The sequence below is a fragment of the Cajanus cajan genome, chromosome 7 (genome assembly GCF_000230855.2).
Source record: "Cajanus cajan strain Asha chromosome 7, NIPB_CcT2T_4, whole genome shotgun sequence".
Lineage (NCBI taxonomy): Eukaryota > Viridiplantae > Streptophyta > Magnoliopsida > Fabales > Fabaceae > Cajanus > Cajanus cajan.
The window spans coordinates 12,202,639-12,225,596 of record NC_138523.1 but is presented as its reverse complement, the minus strand read 5'-3'; the positions used below and the strand labels follow the sequence as shown (position 1 = coordinate 12,225,596).

The 22,958-nt window shown below is 31.1% G+C and overlaps 1 protein-coding gene and 1 pseudogene across 2 annotated transcripts; one reads left to right on the top strand and one right to left on the bottom strand.

Annotated features, from left to right (window-relative positions):
- Positions 1–2,604: 2,604 nt before the first annotated feature.
- Positions 2,605–4,326, bottom strand: LOC109811291 (ethylene-responsive transcription factor ERF024). Its single transcript, XM_020374990.3, has 2 exons — positions 3,753–4,326; positions 2,605–3,400 (listed from the first exon to the last, which is right to left on the bottom strand). The coding sequence occupies exons 1-2, from the start codon at positions 3,931–3,933 to the stop codon at positions 3,045–3,047; spliced, it is 537 nt and encodes a 178-aa protein (XP_020230579.1). The 5' UTR covers positions 3,934–4,326; the 3' UTR covers positions 2,605–3,044.
- Positions 4,327–17,867: 13,541 nt separating this feature from the next.
- Positions 17,868–20,059, top strand: LOC145949834 (putative clathrin assembly protein At4g40080; annotated as a pseudogene). Its single transcript, XR_014428182.1, has 2 exons — positions 17,868–19,618; positions 19,710–20,059. The product of XR_014428182.1 is annotated as a putative clathrin assembly protein At4g40080 (transcript).
- The last annotated feature ends 2,899 nt before the right edge of the window (positions 20,060–22,958 follow it).

Sequence of the window (22,958 nt, the reverse complement as noted above, 5' to 3'; positions counted from 1 at the left end):
GTGAGCCTCCTTCGTTGGGTACGTTGGGTGCTTCGAATTGGGAGTGGTACCTGCAAAAGAGACTCCGATGCTAAAGTTAGTCTTTGTGGGTGTATGGGTCTCGTATATGTAATGCACATACCTTAGTGTGAATTAGGGTTTATCTGGGCCTTAGGCCTGAGGTCGGTTATGATCTGTTTAGATAGTGGGCCTTTGTTTTGGCTGATGTCTTGTAGCGCTCATCCGATGTCGTTTAGCGCTTCAGTGCCAAGCTCAAGCTCGGTTCCGCGATACGGATAGTATATATATATATATATATATATATATATAAAGGGAGACATCTGTTTATTTCAGGAGTAAGTTTATCTAGACTTATAAACTTACTCTGTTCAATAACTCATGTTTTATATTAAATTTCAAAGATCCAACCGTTGAATTTAAAGTTCTTAATGCATAAATCAAGTTTATAAATTTTAAAAATTTTAAAAATTATTTAATGTTTCATTTCATTAATTAATTCAAATTGACGGATAATTATAAAATCATTTCATACATTGATTTGAATTAATGAAATGAAATATCAAATAATTTTTTTTAAATTTGTATATTTGATCTATGCATTAGGAACTTCAAATTTAACGGTTGGATAATTAAAATATAAAAATGGCTACCAAAAAAAGTTGAAGTGTCAATTAACACTTTCCATTTCATTTTATATATATGATCAATTGGTATAGAGAAATTTTGCTATCTCCTATTTGTGCTTATAAGAACCACATTAAAAATCTTGAGAATGACACGTTAACAAGGGGTAAGGTGGACCACAAACTTGATCTCTCTATATATTCGTTTATAGCACTCCCAGAAGTTTGTTGACCCTTCATTCTTGTGATATCAAGAGAAAAGTAGGTCGGAACATGATTAGCAAACCAAGCACCAATTCATTCAACATAGTAATAATAAATTTTTCCACTTGCGTCCCTGTCTCCCTTAGTATGTATTCAAATTCTACAAAAAAAGTTTTTTACTCATTTTAGTTAATTTTATTCTATAGAACCCGATAAGTTCTGATCACAGTGAGGAACTTGAAAATGGGATCGAAGGTATAATAAAACATTAGGGCAACGCTTGAATCTATACTGAGTCACTGATCTTTTCTCTTATAACATGTGAGCTAGATGATAACTTGGTTAAACTAGTTTCTGTCATATTTGGAAGGCTATTCGATACACTACGGTTACATAATAATGATTCGTAGGTACTCAACTACCTCACTTTTAACATTATTAATACCGGGAAAAACAAGTTCTACATATTTATTTTAAAATAAAAATAGAAATATAGAATAGATGTGGTTTATAACTAGAGGGTGAGTAATTTGTGAAATATACATATATATATATATACATATATATATATATATATATATATATATATATATATATATATATATATATATATTTCACAAATTACTCACCCTCTAGCTATAAACCATATATATATATATATGAAAGTGAAAGAAAAAGAGAATAATGAGTAATTTAAGTTTGTCTTAATGATAGTAAAGAGGAGTGGGCGTGGACGACTTACATTGGAAAGATATTTAAGAATGGGAGAATAATAAGTAAAGGATAAATAAGTCTATTTAAAAGTGAAAAATAAAATGATTATAATAAAAAATCATTCTCTTTATATAAAAGTATTCATAATTCTATATTTTTAAAAGAGAATCCAGAATGCGGCACACAGTTATTAAAAGGTACAGAGAATTCTATACGCGGTATATAGTTATTGAGAGAATGATAATGTTAAAAATCCACCTTATTTTAAGATATAAAAAATAAAAAATTATTATGTGATTTTAAATAATATGATTCCTAATTAGTCCCTGCATGACATATAATCAAATATTATTAATTTTTTGTAATAAGTTAAAAAAATTAAGCCTTTTTGTCTTATGATAATTGGTTGGAATTACAGACACTTAATAGTTTTAAAATATCTAATAAATTTTCATAGAAAAGAAAGATAAAATATAAAAAATGATAAAATAGGAAGAAAAAGTGATAGATATTATATATATATATATATATTTATTGTAATAGGAAAATCATAATAAAAATACAAAGAAAAATTAAGGTGTAAGTGAGTTGTAAAAGGAGTGTATGCTTAATTACCTTGAGAGCTTTCTAAAACTATGAGAAGAGGTTATCCGGTCATTTAAGGAATTAACAATAACTAGTTCAAGGTGGCAAATAGATGACCAAAAACCTACAAAATCCTAGTGCTTGGTGTGTCGGAAAGAACCAACAAATTACATGTCTCCGCTTTTGTTTGTCTTTTCTTATTCCTTCAGTTAGAAATTGACACTCAACAGCAAACTAAATAAATAACAAGCATGAGAGAGTGTTTATTAATTTTTTACCATAAAACATTTTCTGATTAGGGAGATAAAATAAGAGAGAGAGAGAGACCCAGAGAGAAAACAGAAGGAGGTTGATTTTCAATCCAATTCGCAAGTTAGAGGCCACGATAAATCAGATTTAAGTGAGTTCTTAAACAGTGATTGATTCCAATATTTCAGGGTTTTAGAGTTTAAAGAAACGCGGCTACAACGCTACACGATCAGAAATCAACACCAATATATGGCCTAAAATATTATTTAACACATCAGACATATATATAAAGGAAAAGGAAAGCCTACAAAACTTAACTGCAACCTAGCAGCTAATTAACCTCTCCTCAACGAAGAGAGAACTAGTTGTATCTATAAATAAGGAAACAAAAATTAGAACCAAAATAAAAAGAAAAATATTAACACTACTCTTAACTCACATCACAGTAATTTCGTCACGACCAAGCAAAAGCTTTGATGTGAGAGTTCGCCCATAATTCATTACAGGACACCTTTTATGTCCCCTATTTTTTTTTCTTCAAGCAATATCCATGCAACATATATATAGTTATATATATATATATATATATATATATATATATATATTTATTTATTTATTTATTAGTACCAAACTAAAAAGGGTTTTATAATTAATTAATTATAATCCTTCTTAGGGGAAATTCCACAGGCTTGTCTCTTGTTCCATGTTTTCTGGGGTATTAGGTTCACCACCGATATCAAAAGGAGGAGGACTAAGCAGCATTCCCTCAGCCATATTGATGAGAACATTAGGCATGTCAAAGATCAAATCCTCATCCACAAACTGGTTACTACTCATCACTGCTGTTTGCTTCTCTTGCGCCGCTGAAACATTATTATCCTCTGCCTGCGTTCGCATGGCATCCTTAGCTGCTCCAGCAGCCGCCGCCGCCGCCGCCGCCGCCACCTGAATGTCATGCGCAGAGAGCGAAGCAGGAACAGGAAGAGAAGAAGCGGAGTCAGGGAAGTTGAGCTCAGCATTCTTACCTATGAATGAACAAATAAACCATCACATATAGGGTCACATTAGCAAAAAGATAATAAAAATCATACACCATTATCATCATAAATCACTTACCATATTTTCTACAAATTAGAAATAGCATCAATCTCATTCTTTTCTTTATCTTAAAATTTAGTTAATTAAGAAACAACATCTTTAAATATTTTATCAATAAATGTCGATAAAATATCAATAAAGTATCCAAAAGTATTAATATCAAACACAAATAAAGTATCTGAAAGTATCGATATATATCAAACACAGATGTTAAGACAAAGTAAAGTATTGTATACTTTGAATATTCGTATTGCACATAAATAATATTCATATCTATACCCTTGAGAGCTAATGCTGCGACATCATAGGCTACCGCGGCCATTTCAGGCGTAGGGAAGGTGCCTAACCAAATTCTGTTAGGTTTCTTGGGCTCACGGATTTCGGACACCCATTTGCCGTTTGCCCTACGCCTGACGCCGCGGTAGCAACCGGAAAAGCCTTTGCTGCTGCTGGGATGCATGGTGTGTTTGTGTGTGTTGTGTGTTGTGACTGAAATTGGATATTGAGGGAAGCCATTTATGGAGGTGTGAGAGTATGCGAGTATATTGAAGTGCAAACCAGTTGTTTCTGAATTGCGGCCTGTGAAGGGTTCGGCTGTAAGCCAGCTTGGCGTAGGGAAGGACGGACATCTGGGTTGGAGAGCGTGTTCTGTAACAGAATTATAAATTAAAAACACAAAAGATAAAGAGAAAACACTGGATTCAATTCAATTCGCTTAACTTATCCAATGTCAAATTCGTCAACAGTTAAATTGCACTTTCTCAATATTGTTATCTTTTCAAAATATAATATTTATATAAAATATCTATGCTTGCAAATAATAATTCATGTTTTTTGAATATTTACTTTTAAAAATAATAATTAATTTTTATTAGAGATGCTAAATACATAATATAAACATATTTCTTTTATAATATAATTTATTTCATATCTTATAAAAGTAAGATTCAAATTTTAAGATTCAACCTCTAAACAAGTTGATTAAGAATGGACAGATAACATCACTAAAATCTGTTTTCCCTTTCAATTATTTCCAACAAAGATTTTTGAACATCGGGGAGAACGTAAAACATGGATTTCTTCTTATTCATATAATGAGTAGTAGTGACATGTGTTCCGGACAGCACAAAGGAATATTACTGACGTGGGATTCTACGATGCCAAAATTTACAAGGACGAGGTTTATTGTATTCTTTTCTTCCTTCTCTCCTTGTCTTTTCGCCATGTTTTAGTCTCCAACCAATTAATTAGGTAGGGTTTTGTGATGTTGCCGCAACTGATTCATGAGCATTCATTTAGAGACAACACAGTATAGTACTAGTTTTGTTTTGTCAGCAACTTGGAAATCAATTGCAAATAATTAGCTTCATCACAAATTAATGAAGTTATTATGTATGGTGTAAGTTTGTCTGCCTCTTGGACTCTAAAATTAATCTGAATTATTAACTAAATACGCACGAAACCTCCGAGTATGCATATATTTATCACTGGTTTGCAATAGGCAGAAAACTGAAGGACTGTGTTATTAGGTGCTGGACAACACGTACGCCATTGCGTATGTCTTGATTTTAGGGATTTTCTACGTTTGATTTGATTTTTATTTTATATCTTCCTCTAATTACAAACCCATCATTTATAATAAGTTGTTAATTTTTATAAACAAATAAATAAATATATCAATGATAATAGCTAATTAGCTGGTAGTATATTTGAATATTAAACTCTTACATACTAATTTTACACTTTGTATGTTCACATCCTTTTCTTTTTGTGGTCTAGTAACAACAGACATGGATTTTTGTTGCTGAAAATGATAGGAGAAGGAAATTAATGAAATTTTTAACTATCTTTGAAGAAACAAATGTGGATCCGTTCAATGGATCGTGAGCTAGAATAGACCGTCTTAAAGCTTTTTAACAAATTGTCATTCGGTTACTGTAAATTAGTTTACCTCCAATTGATTGTGGGGATTGAGAAAACAATTCAAATTTATTTTCAAATTCAAATCTCTAAGATAGTATTTAGATTTTAAAAGATATTAATTTTTTTAAGATATTATTCAGAATTAAAATATATTATATTTATTTTAGAGATTTGTTTCCTCTTTTAAGATTTGATGTAAAGTCAATAAATAGAGACTCTTGAGATGAGAAGAATCACCTAACAAGTAGAGGGGGTCACCGCCTTAAATGAGAGAGAATGTCATATGAAGGAGGGTTTCCAAGTTTCGTCAGAAAACTTGTGAATAGAGGTTTTCAAGTTTCGCCAGAAAACTTGTGAGAAGGGGGTTTCCAAGTTTAATCCACAAAACTTGAAGGGACAAGGATTTTCATATATATGTAATACATTTTGAGATAAATAATAAACATCCTTGTGGACATAGGCATGAGGGGTTGAACCACGTTAAACAAATTTGTGTGATCTTTTCCAATTTCTTTTATGGTGTTATTTTAATAAGTTTTTCGTCATCATTATTGTGCGTAAAAGAAAAGAAGATTTTTTGTTCCCAACAAGTGGAATCAGAGTCAATGGTTATATCAGGTGACAAATAGACTTGACAAGTATGATGGTTGGCAGGTGGATTCAAGTTTGGGATCCCTTGTGTCGGAAGTCTTTCTAACAATGGAGGGTTAGGAGGCGTGTCTCGCTGCTGTGAGGTCACAATGAAGTGGCGGTGCAAACACTTAGAGCGTGAGTGAGCTTTATGGGCATACTCGTGGATCAATAGTTCACTACAAGAAAAATGCTAATTTCTGACGAAAATTTTTGACGGAAAAGGGTCAATTTTTGACGGAAAAGGGTCAATTTCTGACGGATTTTATTTTTTCTGACGGATTCCATCGGAAAAAGTGGCGTCGGAAAAAAAAATCCGTCAGAAATTGACCCTTTTTCGTCAGAAATTTTCGACGAAATTTTCTGTCAGAAATTTTTCAGAAATTATATATATATTTTATTTTAATAAAATTTATTAATGTAACAGTACTCATATTTGACCTCTCAAGGGTTCTACTTCATGACATTTCACTTTTAGCGTGTTTTATCCTTACTTGCGCAATTTTTGGGAAACTTCCCAAAAGGTCACCCATCCTAATACAACCCCAGGTCAAGCACGCTTAATTGTGAAGTTCTGATGAGTAAGCTATCGAAATGTATATGTATGTTCTCGGTATAACTTGTACAAATTAATTCATTTAAGTCATCCTCAAATATACAATCTCATACTTGTACTATAATAATAATATATAATAATTTTATATTACGAATAATAATAATAATAATAATAATAATAATAATATATTCAATTATTCTTTATTTATATGTACTTACTTTTATAATTAACTTCTACTTATTTCTATTTAAAATTATAATTTAAATTATTTAATTTTATAATTTATAATGATAATATAATTTATAAAATTATAAATATTTATTTATTACATACTTATAAATTAAATTTTAACATCTTAAATAAATTATTAATTAAGTTAATATATTTATTTACCTTAAATCAAACATATAAAATTCAAAAGATGTATTTATCCTTATTTTATTTTCTAATTATCAACCATTAATAAAATACTTACTTAAAATCTTATCTAATTATATCATAATATTCTCGTATCAAATTTAAAATCAGATATTAGCTATACAAAAATATTAAGATCATATAATAAATTATCAATAAGATTTTAGTTAAATAATTTAAAATAATTAATGTTTCAATTATATTGTTAATTAGCAAATAATTTATTCCAAAGCTAATTAATTATTTTTATATTAATTATTAGTAAAATTTAATAACTTTTAATTTAAAAATTAATTGGATTGACGAAATTCAACACACACCATGAGTTATTGAGCGGAATAACTTTACCAAGAGTTATTTTGTAAGTTATCTTAAATCAAACATATAAAATTCAAAAAATATATTTATCCTTTTTTTATTTTCTAATTATCAACCATTAACAAAATACTAACTTAAAATCTTATCTAATTATATCATAATATTTTCATATCAAATTTAAAATCAGTTCTTACATTTTCGACAAATATAAATTTGTCAAAAATATTTCATCAATAATATAGTCTTTCCTACAAAAAAAAGTTTTCATCGAAAATATAAATTTTTCGACAGATTTAATTTTGTTTTATAAGAAATCATCTTTGATTAATATAACATTTTGTATATATGATTTAAGAGTAAAGAATTTTCAATTTAACGGTTGGATTTACAAAATTAACATTTAATATAAAGTTATTGAGCGGTGTAATACTTAGTAAAATTTACACCACTGTAATTATAACTCCCCTCATATATATATATATATACAAAATTTTATATTAATCCAAGATAATTTGATACTTCATTTTTATAAAAACAAAATTGATGTAATATATTCATTTCAAAATACACTAAAATATGAACACTTTGATTACCTTCCAGTTGTTGTTCAATTTTAACAAAATTTGATATATACGTATAAAGTGATATGAACTTTCAATTTAACGGTTGGATTTACAAAATTCACATTTAATATAAAGTTATTGAGCGGCGTAATACTTAGTAAAAGTTACACCGGTATAATTATAACCTCCTATATTATATATATATATATATATATATATATATATATATATATATATATATATATATATATATATATATATATATATATATATGTGTGTGTGTGTGTGTGTGTGTGTGTGTGTGTGTGTGTGTGTGTGTGTGTGTAATTTTAAGCTTATTACTTCTAGAAAATAAAAAAAAAAATATTCTAAAATATAAAACTACTATTTATGTTAAATAAACTAATATATGCACTAATTAATAGAAAAAACTCATGAAACACACAAATATGAAAATATTCACACTTGAACTTGCTTACTATAATTTTAAAGACAATATACTAACATCTCTAAGTAGTTTATAAATATTTAAAAATAAATATTATTTATTTAAAATAATTGTTAAGATCGAAAATATTAATTTTAGAAGGTTTAAATATATTTTGGTCCTTATAAGATGGGTGATTTTGATTTTGGTCTTTGTAAATTTTTTTCTTTATTTTTCATTCTTGTAAGATTTATAAAAATTGTTTCCTACTTGTAAAATGAGTAAAATATTTTTCTTTGATTTTCATCCCTCTAAAATATAAATTCACTAGTTTGATTATTTTAAGGTAGATAAATAATATTTATTTTAAAAAACTAAAAAAACTTTAGAGGTGTTAAATATCAATACGATAATAGTACGTAATTGTTGTAGGTGACACCTAAGATAATTATTTATCTTTTTTTAAAAAAATAAAAAGTAGTAAAAAATGATTACATAAAAAATAAGAATTAAAAATAAAAATTCCAATTTTAGAAAATGAAAATAAGAATCAAAAATAAAATTAAAAATAAGAAACTAAAAATAAGAAATTTTTGACGGAAATATAAATCCGTCAGAAGTTTCAGACAGAAAAATAAATCCCTCGGCAATTTTTGACGGAAAATTTCCGATGGATTTATATTTCTCTCAGAAATTTTTGACGGAAAATTCTGCCAAAAATTTCTGGCAGAAATATAACTCCGTCAGAAATTTCCAACAGAAAATTTCTGATAGAAATTTTCCGTCAAAAATTTTTCGTCGAAAATTTGCATTTTTCTTGTAGTGGTTTCTACTGCAAAGAGAGGGATAAACCGTGCTCCTTTGTTTGAGGGAAAGATTGTTGGGAAACAAGCAAAGTCCCACATCATTCAAATAAGAGGATGGACATGGGTTTTATATATACACAATTGTCTCCATTGGTTAAGAGGCCTTTTGGGTGGTATCTGAAAGCAAAACCGTGAGGACTGGACCTAAAGCGGACAATATCTTACCAATGTGGAGACATGTATATGTGTGTGGTAACCCTCAATGCATAACAATTGGTTACGGAAGAAATGGAAAGCAATGTGAATATATCTTTGAAGTGTTTCTTTTAACACCCAGGTGGATAGTATATACATTCATGAAAAATAGAGAAAAAGAAAATACTATTGCATTTAACATTTTGGATTGATTTCCAAAATTAAAATTTTACATCAAGTAAAAAAGGACATATAAAGAGTAGTACATTAATAAATTTTGGTATTTAATTAATGAAACAAGAGTACATTAATAAATTTTGATATTTAATTTAAATTTATCCGTGACTGACTTAAGATGTCTTTAGTCTTAAAAAACTTATAGACAATAGTTACAAAGTACAAGTAACAACACTATTTATATTAAAATTAATTATCATGATTTTATAAAGTTTACAAAATTTTAAAATTATTAAAATATTATAAAATACCACTTTGGTTACAATTTTAAAATGTTATCATAAATATATAAAAATATTATTAATTTTTTTTATCAACATAGAGTATATATAACATTTGATAATATATTAAAAAGTTAAATTAAAAATATTTGTATATACTTAGACAACATTTTTTCAAATGTTGTCAATATCTCTTTTGTTGTAGTGAAAAAAGGGGGAAAATTGATAGTTGTGAAGAATAATAATGTATTGCAAAAATAAAAAGAGATAGCGAAAAGTGGAAAGTTTCTATAAATACATATGTGCATTAAATCTTGACCATGTGTTTAAAGGATAAGATTATCTATTAATCATACTACACTGTATTAATCACACTGATTATGTAAATTTATATTAACTAACACTATTTATATTTCTCTTATTATATCACACAATCAATTATATCATTCATTTGTTTTTATCTCTCTAAAATTATGTTTGGTAGCAAGAAAATAAATAAAGTGAATGTAAATAAGATAGAGAAAAATAAATATAAAATAAGGTGAAATTTTAGGATGTTTAGTTTAAAAGAAATAAAAAAAATTAAGAATAAATAATAATATAAAGTTATTTGGTTTGGATCAAGTAAAAAAAATTTATTATAGATTTACTATTTTGCTCTTCTAATTGACGTGAAATATGTGTCAATTAAATGTGTTCCAACAAAATAATTACAAGCATACAAACACAATCTAATATCATAAACACACAAAAAAAAAATCAAAATCATATATAAATGGAAAATGAGAGGAGAAATTGATTACATAATTGATTTTAAGTGGGTAATTAAAATCGATTAAAAGCATTCAAGCACAATCCAATATCATAAACAAAAATTGAGAGCAGATCGAGTCATTGTTACGATTATCCACCGACTCAAATGCATTATAAACACACTAATTGATTATATCAACACAAAATCAATTTTCAGCACTTGAACCAACATCTCAAATTGATAAACTAAAAGAAACAAACAAAAAAAAGAGAATTGAAACAATAACATATCAAACCATGACAGAGGCTAAGGTTGGGAATAAGCTATGATGCATGGATACGATACGAGTATTGGGTATTGATCTGATACGCGTATCGGATATGATATGCATATCGGATACGAGACGTATCTGATACGAAGATACGTAAAATTTTGAAAATATAGGATACGATACGTTTATGATATGTATTAAAAAAAATTAAATTAATATATATAAAATAGTAATTGCAAATAAATATCATTCAAAAATCAAAATTAAGAATACATTTCTTTCTTTTTAAATTTTAAACATTACTAAAAAAAATTATAAATCATTTTTTATTGTCAAGAAATAGGAATAGTATCAATTTCATCTCCTCCTTGATTATCATCTGTAAATAAGACAACTTTCATTTTTGGTTCATCAAGAAATAATGACGCCACTTCAAGATTTTCAACACCATCAAAGCTACCCCATGCATCTCCACCAATGTCCCACATTCTAGTACTCCCTTGCATATATTCTTCACTTTTCCTAGACAAGAGTCGCAAATTAGTATGTACATAAACCAAGTCTTCTGCTCTTTTAGGGTTCAACTTATTTCTTTTCAGGGAGTAAATGAAGGAATAAGTACTCCAATTCCTTTCGCAATAAGATGAAGAATTAGGTTGTACAAGAAGCTTTAAAGAAAGTTTTTGAAGGAGAGGGGCAGAAGAACCATGCATTACCCACCAGGATTTAGCATCTAATGTCAATCTATCTTCAATTGAGTCAAAAGAAGCAAAATTATGAGCTTTTGATGAAAATCAATATATTCAAGAGAAACCTTTCTTCTTTCTTCAGTTGTTGTGAAAAGCTTTTTTAAACATTTATTTCTTTTCATAGAAATTTCTTCATCCTCATGTGGGGAAATTCTATTTGGAGCCTCTTGAAGCCATTCATCACTGTAGTACCCGTGAATAAATAAAAAGTTAATAAATAAAAAAATGTAGTAACTATCAAATTATTTATAAATAAATAATGAAAACAAATAAATATTTAATAGACTAATTTTACCTATGATTCAAAGAGTGAGCCATGTAGTGGAGAGGGGTGCAACTCTTAGTCCACCTATCAATTAGTATAGAATAAACAACTTCATAAAATGTTGATGTATCATTTAACTATTTTCCTTTATATCTATATATATACGTCTTTACTTTTTCTATCATACTATCCCACATCTCATAGACCAAATGACGTGTGGGACTATCTTTGTCACAAGCCCTAAGCATACTATAAATAGGCTCGGTGAAATTAAGAATATATGTAATTTTGTCCCACCACACATCATTCAAAATAAATTCTTTTGCAGCTTGGACCTTACCCACATCATCTTCTCTATAAGAGTTCCATTCTTCACTAATAACCATCGATTGCAAAGTACCTTTCAAAAGTTTAAATCTCTTTAACATCACTAGAATAGATGCAAAGCGTGTTTTAGCTATAGCAAGCAATTTTAGAGGTGAAAAGTGATTGAAAATTGCCAATCTCATTGAGTGATTCATGATAAAGTTCCTAACAAAAGAAACATCATCAACAACTTGAGTAATCCAATTACATTCAACATAAGCTACCTCATTCCTTTCAGTATTTTTGGCAGCACATATATTCTTTAATGCAAGGTTCAATGTGTGAACAACACAAGCAGTCAAAAAATTTTAGGAAAAGAAATTTCAACAATCATTCCAGCACCTTTGCATACAGGAGCATTATTTGTTATAATTTGAACAACATTGTGTTCTCCTACTTGTTTTTAACTTCTATCGTCTTATCAGCCATATAATGTTTGTTTTTAATCTCATCAGAAGCATTATTAATAGCTTTTAAAAATATTGGACCCCTTTCACTTGTAGCCATAAAATTAAATAAAGGTCTTCTTTGGACATCTATCCATCCATTAGATACTATGCTAACACCTTTTGCATTCCAAGTCGATTTAATAGGTTTAAGTAACCTCTCAACTTGTGCCTTCTCTTGTTGTAAGAGAGTTGTCCTCAAGGCATTGTATCCAGGAGGGAGAAAACCATTAAGCATGTGATTTGCAGCAAATGAATAAGAATTCACATAATAGGGATTTATGGCAAGGTTAAAGGGCAATCTAGAAGAATAAAACATTCTAGCAATGAAAGCTTTGAGATTATCTCAATTTTCTAAATTAAATGCTTTCTCCAAAGGATCAACTTTTCTCTTTTTCAATAAAGAACTCTGATGCATTTTCTCTGTAGGTAATGGGACATGCCTAGGTTTCACATTATTTTCATCCAATTCAACAATTGATTTCAATTCAACCAAATATTGATCATTTACACTTGCACATACAGAAATTCCAGTTCCATAAATCCTCAACAAATGAGTTTTAACTCTCGAATAAGAACTTTTATAAACCTTTTGACAAAAATTACAAGGCCAAATCTTATTCTCCCCTCCCCTTTTGAACTTTTATCTAATATGCTAACATAACACCAAAGAGGAGCATGATCATCTTGTACAACATCGGCAGAAACGAACTTACTTGGAATTTTAGAATTGTTATTAGAATCAGAACCAGAAGCATTTGTTGTTGACATCATAAATAAATTTTTATGCTTCTGCAAAAAAAAAGTATATCTATGTTAAATTGTTAATTGTTAAATAAATTACACAACTTAAAAATTTTAATCACTCTGAAATATGAATCATAAAAATATAAATTATAAAATATTAAGTAATTTCACAAAAGACACTATAACTTGAAAATATTAAAATAATAAACTTCTGATCACCAAAGCAGTCATAACTAAAGTTCTAGACCTCCGTTTTATCTTTTTCCAGTTCCATTGGAAAGATAATATCCAAAGCCACATTCTTCATGAAGACCGCAACAATTTAATTCTGTCAATACGATACTCATACTGTCACAACAAAACTGTAGTTAAAATATTTTCTACACCAAACAGCAATAGTGTATCAATATATCTAATGCCACAAAAATACCTCAACTCTTCCAAACTCACACCTCAACTTCCCATTCAAGCCTCCCACCAAAACAACTCACATATTTAGCACAACAGACTTTAGAAAATAAAACTTACGTGCTACCTAAACCATAAATGGTTAACATGCCAGTACTAACACTCAAGGAAATTACCGTCATTTCAATCTCTCACCAAGGAGACAACCACCTTAGATTCAACCGCTACAACTATAGATGTCAGAAATTCCATCAATCGTAAACTCTTAGTACACTCGACAAATCAATGTATCACTCACACCCAAGGTTCTAATAGTTCTAGTTGGCTAGCACAAGGCTTCGTTCACTATTACTGGCACATGTGCTCGCAACACGAGCGATACTATTCAACCACTACTTCTTACATAAGTAAGAAGTATCAAAACCAATGAGTAATCATCAACTAAGCTATATCATGTCTTTCAGTCGAATTCTGAGAAAACAATATATAGGTACGACACTAACAACATAAGAGAAACATCATCATCATATCATTATCCTCATCCTAAAGCAAAACATTTATAGTACATAATAACAACAAACATAATCAATCATCATACCAGCATATCAATAAGTTTCACAATTCATTTCACTACATAATTCTTCTATCAAACAAGCATAACAGACTCATAACTAACGACCGATTGAATCGACCTGCTCTGATACCACTAAATGTGACACCCTTACTACCCCAACACATATATAAATATAATCATATAAATAAACTAAAGAATAAAATTTTTAAAGTTAGTAAAAGGGTTCACATAAACCTTCATATTCATTTATCAATAACCAACATAATAATTGAAAATAAAACTTGAAAGTTTACAAATTGTTTTCAAAATCATATTTACAATTCCAAATCCATATAAAATCTATGTCCTAAAAATCCTCTGCCCTGATGTCACAATATCAGAGCATACCCACAGTTCAACTGTTGGCATTCTAGATGTCACTCGTAACCGGATCTTCCTCACCTAAAACATCCACAATTTATACGGTGAGAAAAGAAAATATCTACATGCAAAGTACATACAACCACATCATAATGAAATCATAATTCATATATATACAAGCATGTATCATAATTTATCAATCCATCACAATCCACACAATTTTACGATTAACAATATCATTTCCACATCCATAATTCAAGCCAATCTTACAATTAACACTATGCCAAGACCTCGCCACATCTGACACAAGTGATACGGGTTAATTGCCTCACTCAACCCACACCATACTAGGGTTCGTATCATCCCTGATCATCCAGGAGTACGCTCGTCCATGAAGCATCACCTACCTAGGGTTCGTATCATCCCTGATCATTCAGGAGTACGCTCGTCCCTGAAGTATGAGTGTGAGGAACCACAATCACATTACAATCCATACAGTCTCTTGCAATTAACCCTATGTCAGGGCTGCCATAATCGACATAAGTGGTGTGTGTTAACTGTCTTACTTAACCCACACCATGCTAGGGTCACGCCCTCCCTGTAGCACCACTTACCCAGGGGTCGTGCCATCCCTAGTCATTAGTGTGAGGAAACACATCGCAATCACATTTTTAATCATGTCCATACAACATCTCATCTCATATCATGATTTCATATCACATACACAATTCCATATCACATACTCAACAAAATAAGGGTTTACAAATCCCTCCAGCAATTCACATCTAGATCATCAATTCTTATTAAATAATATAATAATAACATTCATAAATTAATATAATAAACAATAGAATTATCAATTTAATATAATTTTAACATAAATAGTAAAATCCCCAATTGTCCCAAAACCTAGCTCACAAACACTTTTCTACAATTTCGTTCTCTTTCCCAGATCATCATTCTTACAAATTATTAGCATATTTATAATCCTCAACACATACAGAATCTAATGAGATCCTCAATTCCTCAAACAGAAATCATCCAATTTTCACAACCTAACTTACAGGCACTTTTCTATAATTTCGTTCTCTCCCAGAGCATCATTTTTACAAATTAAACATATATTCGTAGTCCTAAATATATATAGAATCACATAAGACAATTAATTCTCCAAACAGAAATAATTATAAAATTATTGTTAACCCTAAGGGCTCTTCCTCTACCCAATTCCCTCATGTAACCCTACATATAAATAATCCCTTTTTCTCCCGTACCTGGATAAATAGGAACTAGGGCATAACCTCCTCCTTTCTTTCCTTAAACAAGGACCGGGACTAAAACTGGGGCAGAACCTCATCCTCTGAGTTCCTCTTGGTCTTCAGAGAGAAGAAGAGGAAAGAAGAGCATAAGAGAGAAAGAAGAGAAGGTGTGTGAAAATGAGAGAAATGAGGGTCTATTTATAGGAATTCTGGCTCACCTACCGGAACGGCCTGTACTGAAAGCGAAACGGCCCGTTCCGGAACCTTCAAGTATACACAAAATTTTCCACTGGAACGGCCCGTTCCAACTAAAATATTTTAAGCATTTTTCTTATTCCGGAACGGCCCGTTTCACTTTGGGAACGGCCCGTTCTGGAACAACCCAAATAGGCAAATTTTCTACTTTGGAACGGCCCGTTCTGCTACTTAAAAATGGGTTCAATTTCATCATTTGGAACGGCCCGTTCCACTTTTGGAACGGCCCGTTCTGGGCAATGAAACATAGGTATATTTAGTCATTTGGAATGGCCCATTCCGGGCTACTGATCCACCCTAATTGGGCCCTTGGCCCAGTGAAAATTGGGCTGTTACAAATTATCCGTGTATAATTGTTAAAATAATTATCCATTTTTTTAATATTCATAAAATTAATAATTTTATGCTAACACCTTTTATATTTTTAAATAAATTATAAAATTAAATAAAGGTACTATACAAACAGCACAATGCAATATCAAAAAGGAAAAAAAGTGAAACGTAAGCACATTAGCACAGTGATTGCACAACACACACTTTGTCATTCAAAAGTGAAATACATTTTGCCACACAACATCAGAAAGCATAAAGACAAAATAGTGAAAAATTGAAAATACTTTTTGGTTACTATGCATCCTCTTTAACAGGTTTCATTTTGCTGCGCATGAAGGTATTGGAAACCTTACCGGAAGAATAATGGAGAAAAGGAGATTATATTCTTTACCTGGGTCACTAGTGTGTGGTTGTTTGCTAAGTCTGATCCGGTGCCCAAACGCTACAACGAATCCTGATCCGGCTTTGGAATGCAAAGTATCTTTGTCTCAAATTTATGTGTTTTCTTGATATTTTATGCTTGATTTCTGAATAATGCATCCGTATAGGAACAAATCTGGAAAATATTTTTTTTTCTTTTTTTAACAAAATCAGCGTGGATACGGTTGAGATACATATCCTTCACGTATCAAAACGTATCTGTATCGGATACGTATCTGATACGGATACGGGATAAGATTTCACGTATCCCTGCTTCAGAGGGAATAAGACAATGTGGTTTATGGTAGACCACATTAATTTATCATTAGATTAATCTAATCTAGAATAAATTTGTCTACATCCCTCCACACCATATGCATCTTTACCAATACTCACGACCTTCCACGGTGTGAAGCAACTAAAAATCGGCTCTAGCAAGTGGTGTCATTTTTTTTCTCCCTTTCCTTCCCTTCTTTCTTTGAGTCTAGTTTCTAACTTGAAAAGATTTGAATGATTTCGTTGTTGCTATTCATTAGGATGCATGTATCTTATGGGAAGAGATTTTGTGGATTTCGGTGGATCGTTAAAGGAGGAGTTGCAGGACTAAAATTTTAGATGTGAAGGAGGTATATGACTACAGATCTAGGTTTTGTCATGCACAATGTAGCAAAAAAGTGTATGGTCACTACTACAAAAACAGTATTTAACATCGCCACATTTACATCGGTTCTACCAGAACCGATGTAAATCATAAACGCGGTGGCAAACTTGTAAATAAATATAAAATACAAATATATTTACATCGGTTTTGCTTATGACCGATGTAGAAAAAAAATCTGGGGAGTTGTTCTACATCGGTTTTGCTTATAACCGATGTAGAAATGAAACCCTAACATTCTCGCGCGGGTGCACACTCCCCCTCTCTTCAAATCCCCAAACCTCCAAGACGCCAAAGCCCTCTTCGATTCCATCGCCACCTCCTCCACTCCTACGCCGTCGTCGTCGCCTCCCCCTCTGACTCCCCCACTTGACCGTCGTTCAATACTCCTAATCAGAATAATCAAAGAGAAAGCATCGCAGAGCAAGGAGGCGCTACTCTCCTAATGGACCACCCTCTCCCCCCTGTGCCCCCACCACCCACGACTCCTCCGTGCCCCCCACGCGCAAGCACCTCGCCACGCTCATCTCCTCCGCCGATGGGTCACGCACCACTGCCTCCGCCTTAGTCGACCTCCTCATGGACCGCCTCAACGCCACGCACCATGCCACCGTCACCCTCAAGTGCCTGGCCGTGCACCACATTGTCTACCACGACACCTTCATCCTCTAGGACTAGCTCTCCGTCTACCCCTCCTCCGGCGGAAGAAACCACCTCAACCTCTCCAACTTCCACCGTAGCACCGCCGACCCCACCTCCTAGGTACGGTGGTTCGCGCAGCACATGGAGCAGCTCCTCTGCGCCTCCAGAGAACTCGGCTTCTTCCTTAGAGCCAACTCCGATAGCCAAGACAGGGTCTCGTGGATCACCAACGCGCACCTGTTGACCGAGTTTGACTCCCTCGTGGCAGTGGTGGAGGGGATCTGGAAGAGGCTCGAGCCCACCGAGCGCACCTGGTGATTAGTGTGGATTGCTTTCACGTTTTGTTTTCTATACTTTGGTGATTATTTATGAGAAATAAAGAGTTGGTGTTGTTTTTTTATGCTAAGAGTTTTGCAGATAGTTTTGCTTACTGTGTTCTGGTCTTTTTCGGGTGGATGGTTGTTGTGTGCTATTAGACTGAAAAGGCTTGGTTGAAATGTATTGAACATGCTAGATTAAAGTCTTTGTGCTTCAGCAGAAAGAACACCCCAAATTCAGAAGAAAGTCTGAAGACCATTTTGTGGAGCACTCCTTGTCCCTCACTGAGGCCTTATGTGGCTTCCAATTTGTGCTGACTCACTTGGATGGTCGTCAACTTCTTATAAAGTCAAATCCAGGGGAGGTTGTCAAGCCTGGTATGTAAATGGTCCACATCTCTTTTAATAGTTCTTAATCTTTTATAGGTTTGGAGTGGGTGAATAAGTTCTTAATTTGTGTCATGTTTTAGTTTAATTGAAGTTTGGCACTTTGGCTTGCATGATAACATTTGGGGATATGCGTGATTGTCATCACTAGTTCTTAATTCTGGTGATTGAAGCATTTTAAATGTAATATTTGTTTCTTGGTATATCTTGTTTTAAAGTAATTATTATAAAAATACTTTTTCTCATTGTGATTCTTTTTTTTGTTTGACAGCATTGAACACGCTCAAGCATCTCATATTTGTAGCTATAAAGCAGCCAAGCTCAGTGATGAACAAGCTTTTCCCAAATTTCTAGTGAGAGGAAATTTCCTTATGTTGTTTTTTTTCCTTTTCTAAATTTCTAGCTGGGCACAATTCATGTGTGTTTGAAACTGGTCAATATGTAGGTGATCTAGCTGATCCAACTGCACCGAATGCTCTGCTGGTCGGTGGCTTGGCTAAGCCAAATCATGTCTCGGTCACTGGATCAGAATTGCAACTGGATCGGCCAGTCGGTGATGCCATAATCTAAGTGGATAAGACTGCTGCTCCTGATCATGTAGTAGGTGATCCAGCTGCTGATTTGGTTCCATTCCAACCAAGGTATTGTGTTGTTTTTTTTTTGTTGCTGCTATTATAAAAGCATGGTCTTTTGATTAATAGCCTATAATTTGGGGTTTTGTTGTGTTTTCAGACTGACCTCCGTTTCCAGAGCCATGCTGTTCTTGCGTTGCAAAAGGCTGTCGAGGCATATTTCTTTTTGTCGAAGCCGATAGGTTACTAGGGGAAATAGGTGTTTACTATCAGTCATATTAATTGTGATAGGCAAATATAGCTAAAAGTTTGTGAAGGTATGATTTTTAGAAGTTTGGCATGTAATTGATTTTTTCCAAGTAGGTGATCCAGCTGCTGATTTGGTTCTAGTCCAACCATGGGATGAATTTTCATATAATTTGAATTTTTATTGATCTAAAAGATGCATTGAACCATATCTGTAGCTGCATATATTTCATAATTATTGAATGGATTTTATATTTTTAACAAGTTAGTCTTTTTAATTTTGCGCATCTTAATGCACATCTGATATGAAAACTTTAACGGTGATCTAGTGCGGTACTTGGCTGCGGGAGAGCACTTGGTGGAGCACCAGCTAAGAATCTAATTTTTTTTTTAAAAGCAATCTACATCGGTTTAAAGTAGAACCGATGTAGATATGCGTTCAAATCGACATCGGTTTTATTTACAACCGATGTAGATTTGAACGCAAATCTACATCGGTTTTCTGACAACCGATGTAGATTTGAACGCAAATCTACGTCGGTCTATTCTACATCAGTTATAAAACCGATGTAAATTACCTTCCAGAACCGATGTAGAATAGTGCTTTTGTAGTAGTGGGTGGACCATGCTATACCGGGGTGTGTCATGACTTGGGGTAGCAAAACGGGCTATTTTGTGAGTCGGTTTATTAGTCCATAAAAAATTAATGGGTTGAATTATTTGTTTTAGTTTGTTAGCCTGCTAATCCATTGGATCGACCAGGATAAGTTGACTCGTCGTCTATTTATTGTTTAGATATTTTTTTGTTTATTTATTATTTTTAATGTAAGTTTAATTAATTAGCTTTAAATTTATTTTATGTATAATATGTGATTTGTTGTGAAACAAATCTGTTGTATGTTTGATTTATTTTATTATATATAATTTGAATTTTTTTGTACAATAAATTTGCTATAAGAGCTATGATTATCATTATAATTAAACATCTATTTTGTTATGCAACAAATTTAAGATTTATTGTGAAGCAAATCAAATGACTAAATCAATTATAATTTAATTTTTTTTAATTATTTAAATACATTAATTTATATAGGTTCTTTATATATTAAGAAAAAAAATATGTTGAAAAAGTAACTCAAAATAAATATGTAATTTTTTTTCTTTTCCCCATTTTTTGTTTTTTTTAATTCTTTTTGGCAAGTTGACCTATCAGCCTGTCAACCGATCCTTAGGAGGGACGAGCCGAGGTTTTTGGTCTGTTTTTGTTTGGCAAGTTAGCCTAACTCGACCTATTTATGGTAAGCCAACAATGAACTAGGCTTAAATGGGTAAGACTGACTTGTTTTGTCATCCCTAGCCATGACCTTGTACTTTTGGATTTGTGATGTTGCAACTTGGAATTTGGAGATGGTGGTGTTTTGGTAGAGGCGAAGGTAAGGAGGAGTAAGTCAATGGAAGAGTTTGGGTTAGGACCATGGTGGGGTTCATCGTGAAGACTTGACAGGACTCAAAGTCATAGTCACTACAAGAAAAATGCTAACGGAAATAGGTAAATTTCATACGAATTTTCGACGAATTTCAATCCGTCAGAACGGAAATAATTTAATCCGTTAGAAATTTCCGATGGAAAATTCCGTCAAAAAATTCCAACGGAAATATCCATCAAAAAATTCCATCGAAAATTTCTGACAGAAAAATCTGTTAGAAATTTCTGACGAAAAATTCCGTCAAAAATTTCCAAATCCGTCGAAAAATTCTGTCAAAAATTTCTATTAGAAATTTGAAAATTATAATTTTTTTTAATTTTAATAAGTTTATTAATGTAACAACCCTCATATTCGGCCTCTCAAGCGTTCTATTTCACGATATTTCACTGTTTAGCGTGTTTTATCCTTACTTGTGCAATTTCTGGGAAACTTCCCAAAAGGTCACCCATCCCTGTACTACTCCAGGTCAAGCACGCTTAACTGTGAAGTTCTGATGAGTAAGCTACCGAAATGTATATGTATGTTATCAGGTCAAGCACGCTCCAGGTCAAGCACGCTCCAGGTCACCCATCCCTGTACAAATTAATTCATTTAAGTCATCCTCAAATATATAATCTCATATTTGTACTATAATAATAATATATAATAATTTTATATTACGAATAATAATAATAATAATAATATATTTAATTATTCTTTATTTATATGTCCTTACTTTTATAATTAACATTTACTTATTTCTATTTAAAATTATAATTTAAATTATTTAATCTAATAATTTATAAAATTATAAATATTTATTTATTACATACTTATAAATTAAATTTTAATATTTTAAATAAATTATTAATTAATTTAATATATTTATTTACCTTAAATCAAATATATAAAATTTAAAAATGTATTTATTCTTGTTTTATTTTCTAATTATCAACTATTAATAAAATACTAACTCAAAATCTTATCTAATTATATATAATATTTTCATATCAAATTTAAAACGAATTATTACATTTTCGACAAATATAAATTTGTCTGAAATATTCCATCAATAATATAACTTTTCCTACAAAAATTTTCTCATCGAAAATATAAATTTTCTCACAGATTTAATTTTGTTTTATAAGAAATCATCTTCGATTAATATAACATTTTGTATATATGATTTAAGAGTAAAAGATTTTCAATTTAACTGTTGAATTTACAAAATTTACATTTAATATAAAGTTATTGAGCAGTGTAACACTTAGTAAAATTTACACCGGTGTAATTATAATCCCCCTCATATATATATATATATATATATATATATATTAAATGTGACTTTTACTAAGTATTACACCGCTCAATAACTTTATATTAAATGTAAATTTGGTAAATCTAACTGTTAGATTGAAAGTTCATATCTCTTATAGATTATATATACAAAACTTAATATTAATCCAAGATGATTTGATACTTCATTTTTATAAAACAAAATTGATGTAATATATTTATTTCAAAATACACTAAAATATGAACACTTTGATTACCTTCCAGTTGTTGTTCAATTTTAACAAAACTTGATATACACGTATAAAGTGATATGAACTTTCAATTTAACGTTTGCATTTATAAAATTCACATTTAATATAAAGTTATTGAACGGCATAATACTTAGTAAAAGTTACACCGGT

Coding starts and splice junctions, on each gene's coding strand:
- LOC109811291 (XM_020374990.3), bottom strand. CDS start 3,933: ATGCATCCCAGCAGCAGCAAAGGCTTTTCCGGTTGCTACCGCGGCGTC. Junction 3,401..3,752: donor CGCAGCATTAGCTCTCAAGG/GTATAGATATGA, acceptor GTTCATTCATAG/GTAAGAATGCTGAGCTCAAC.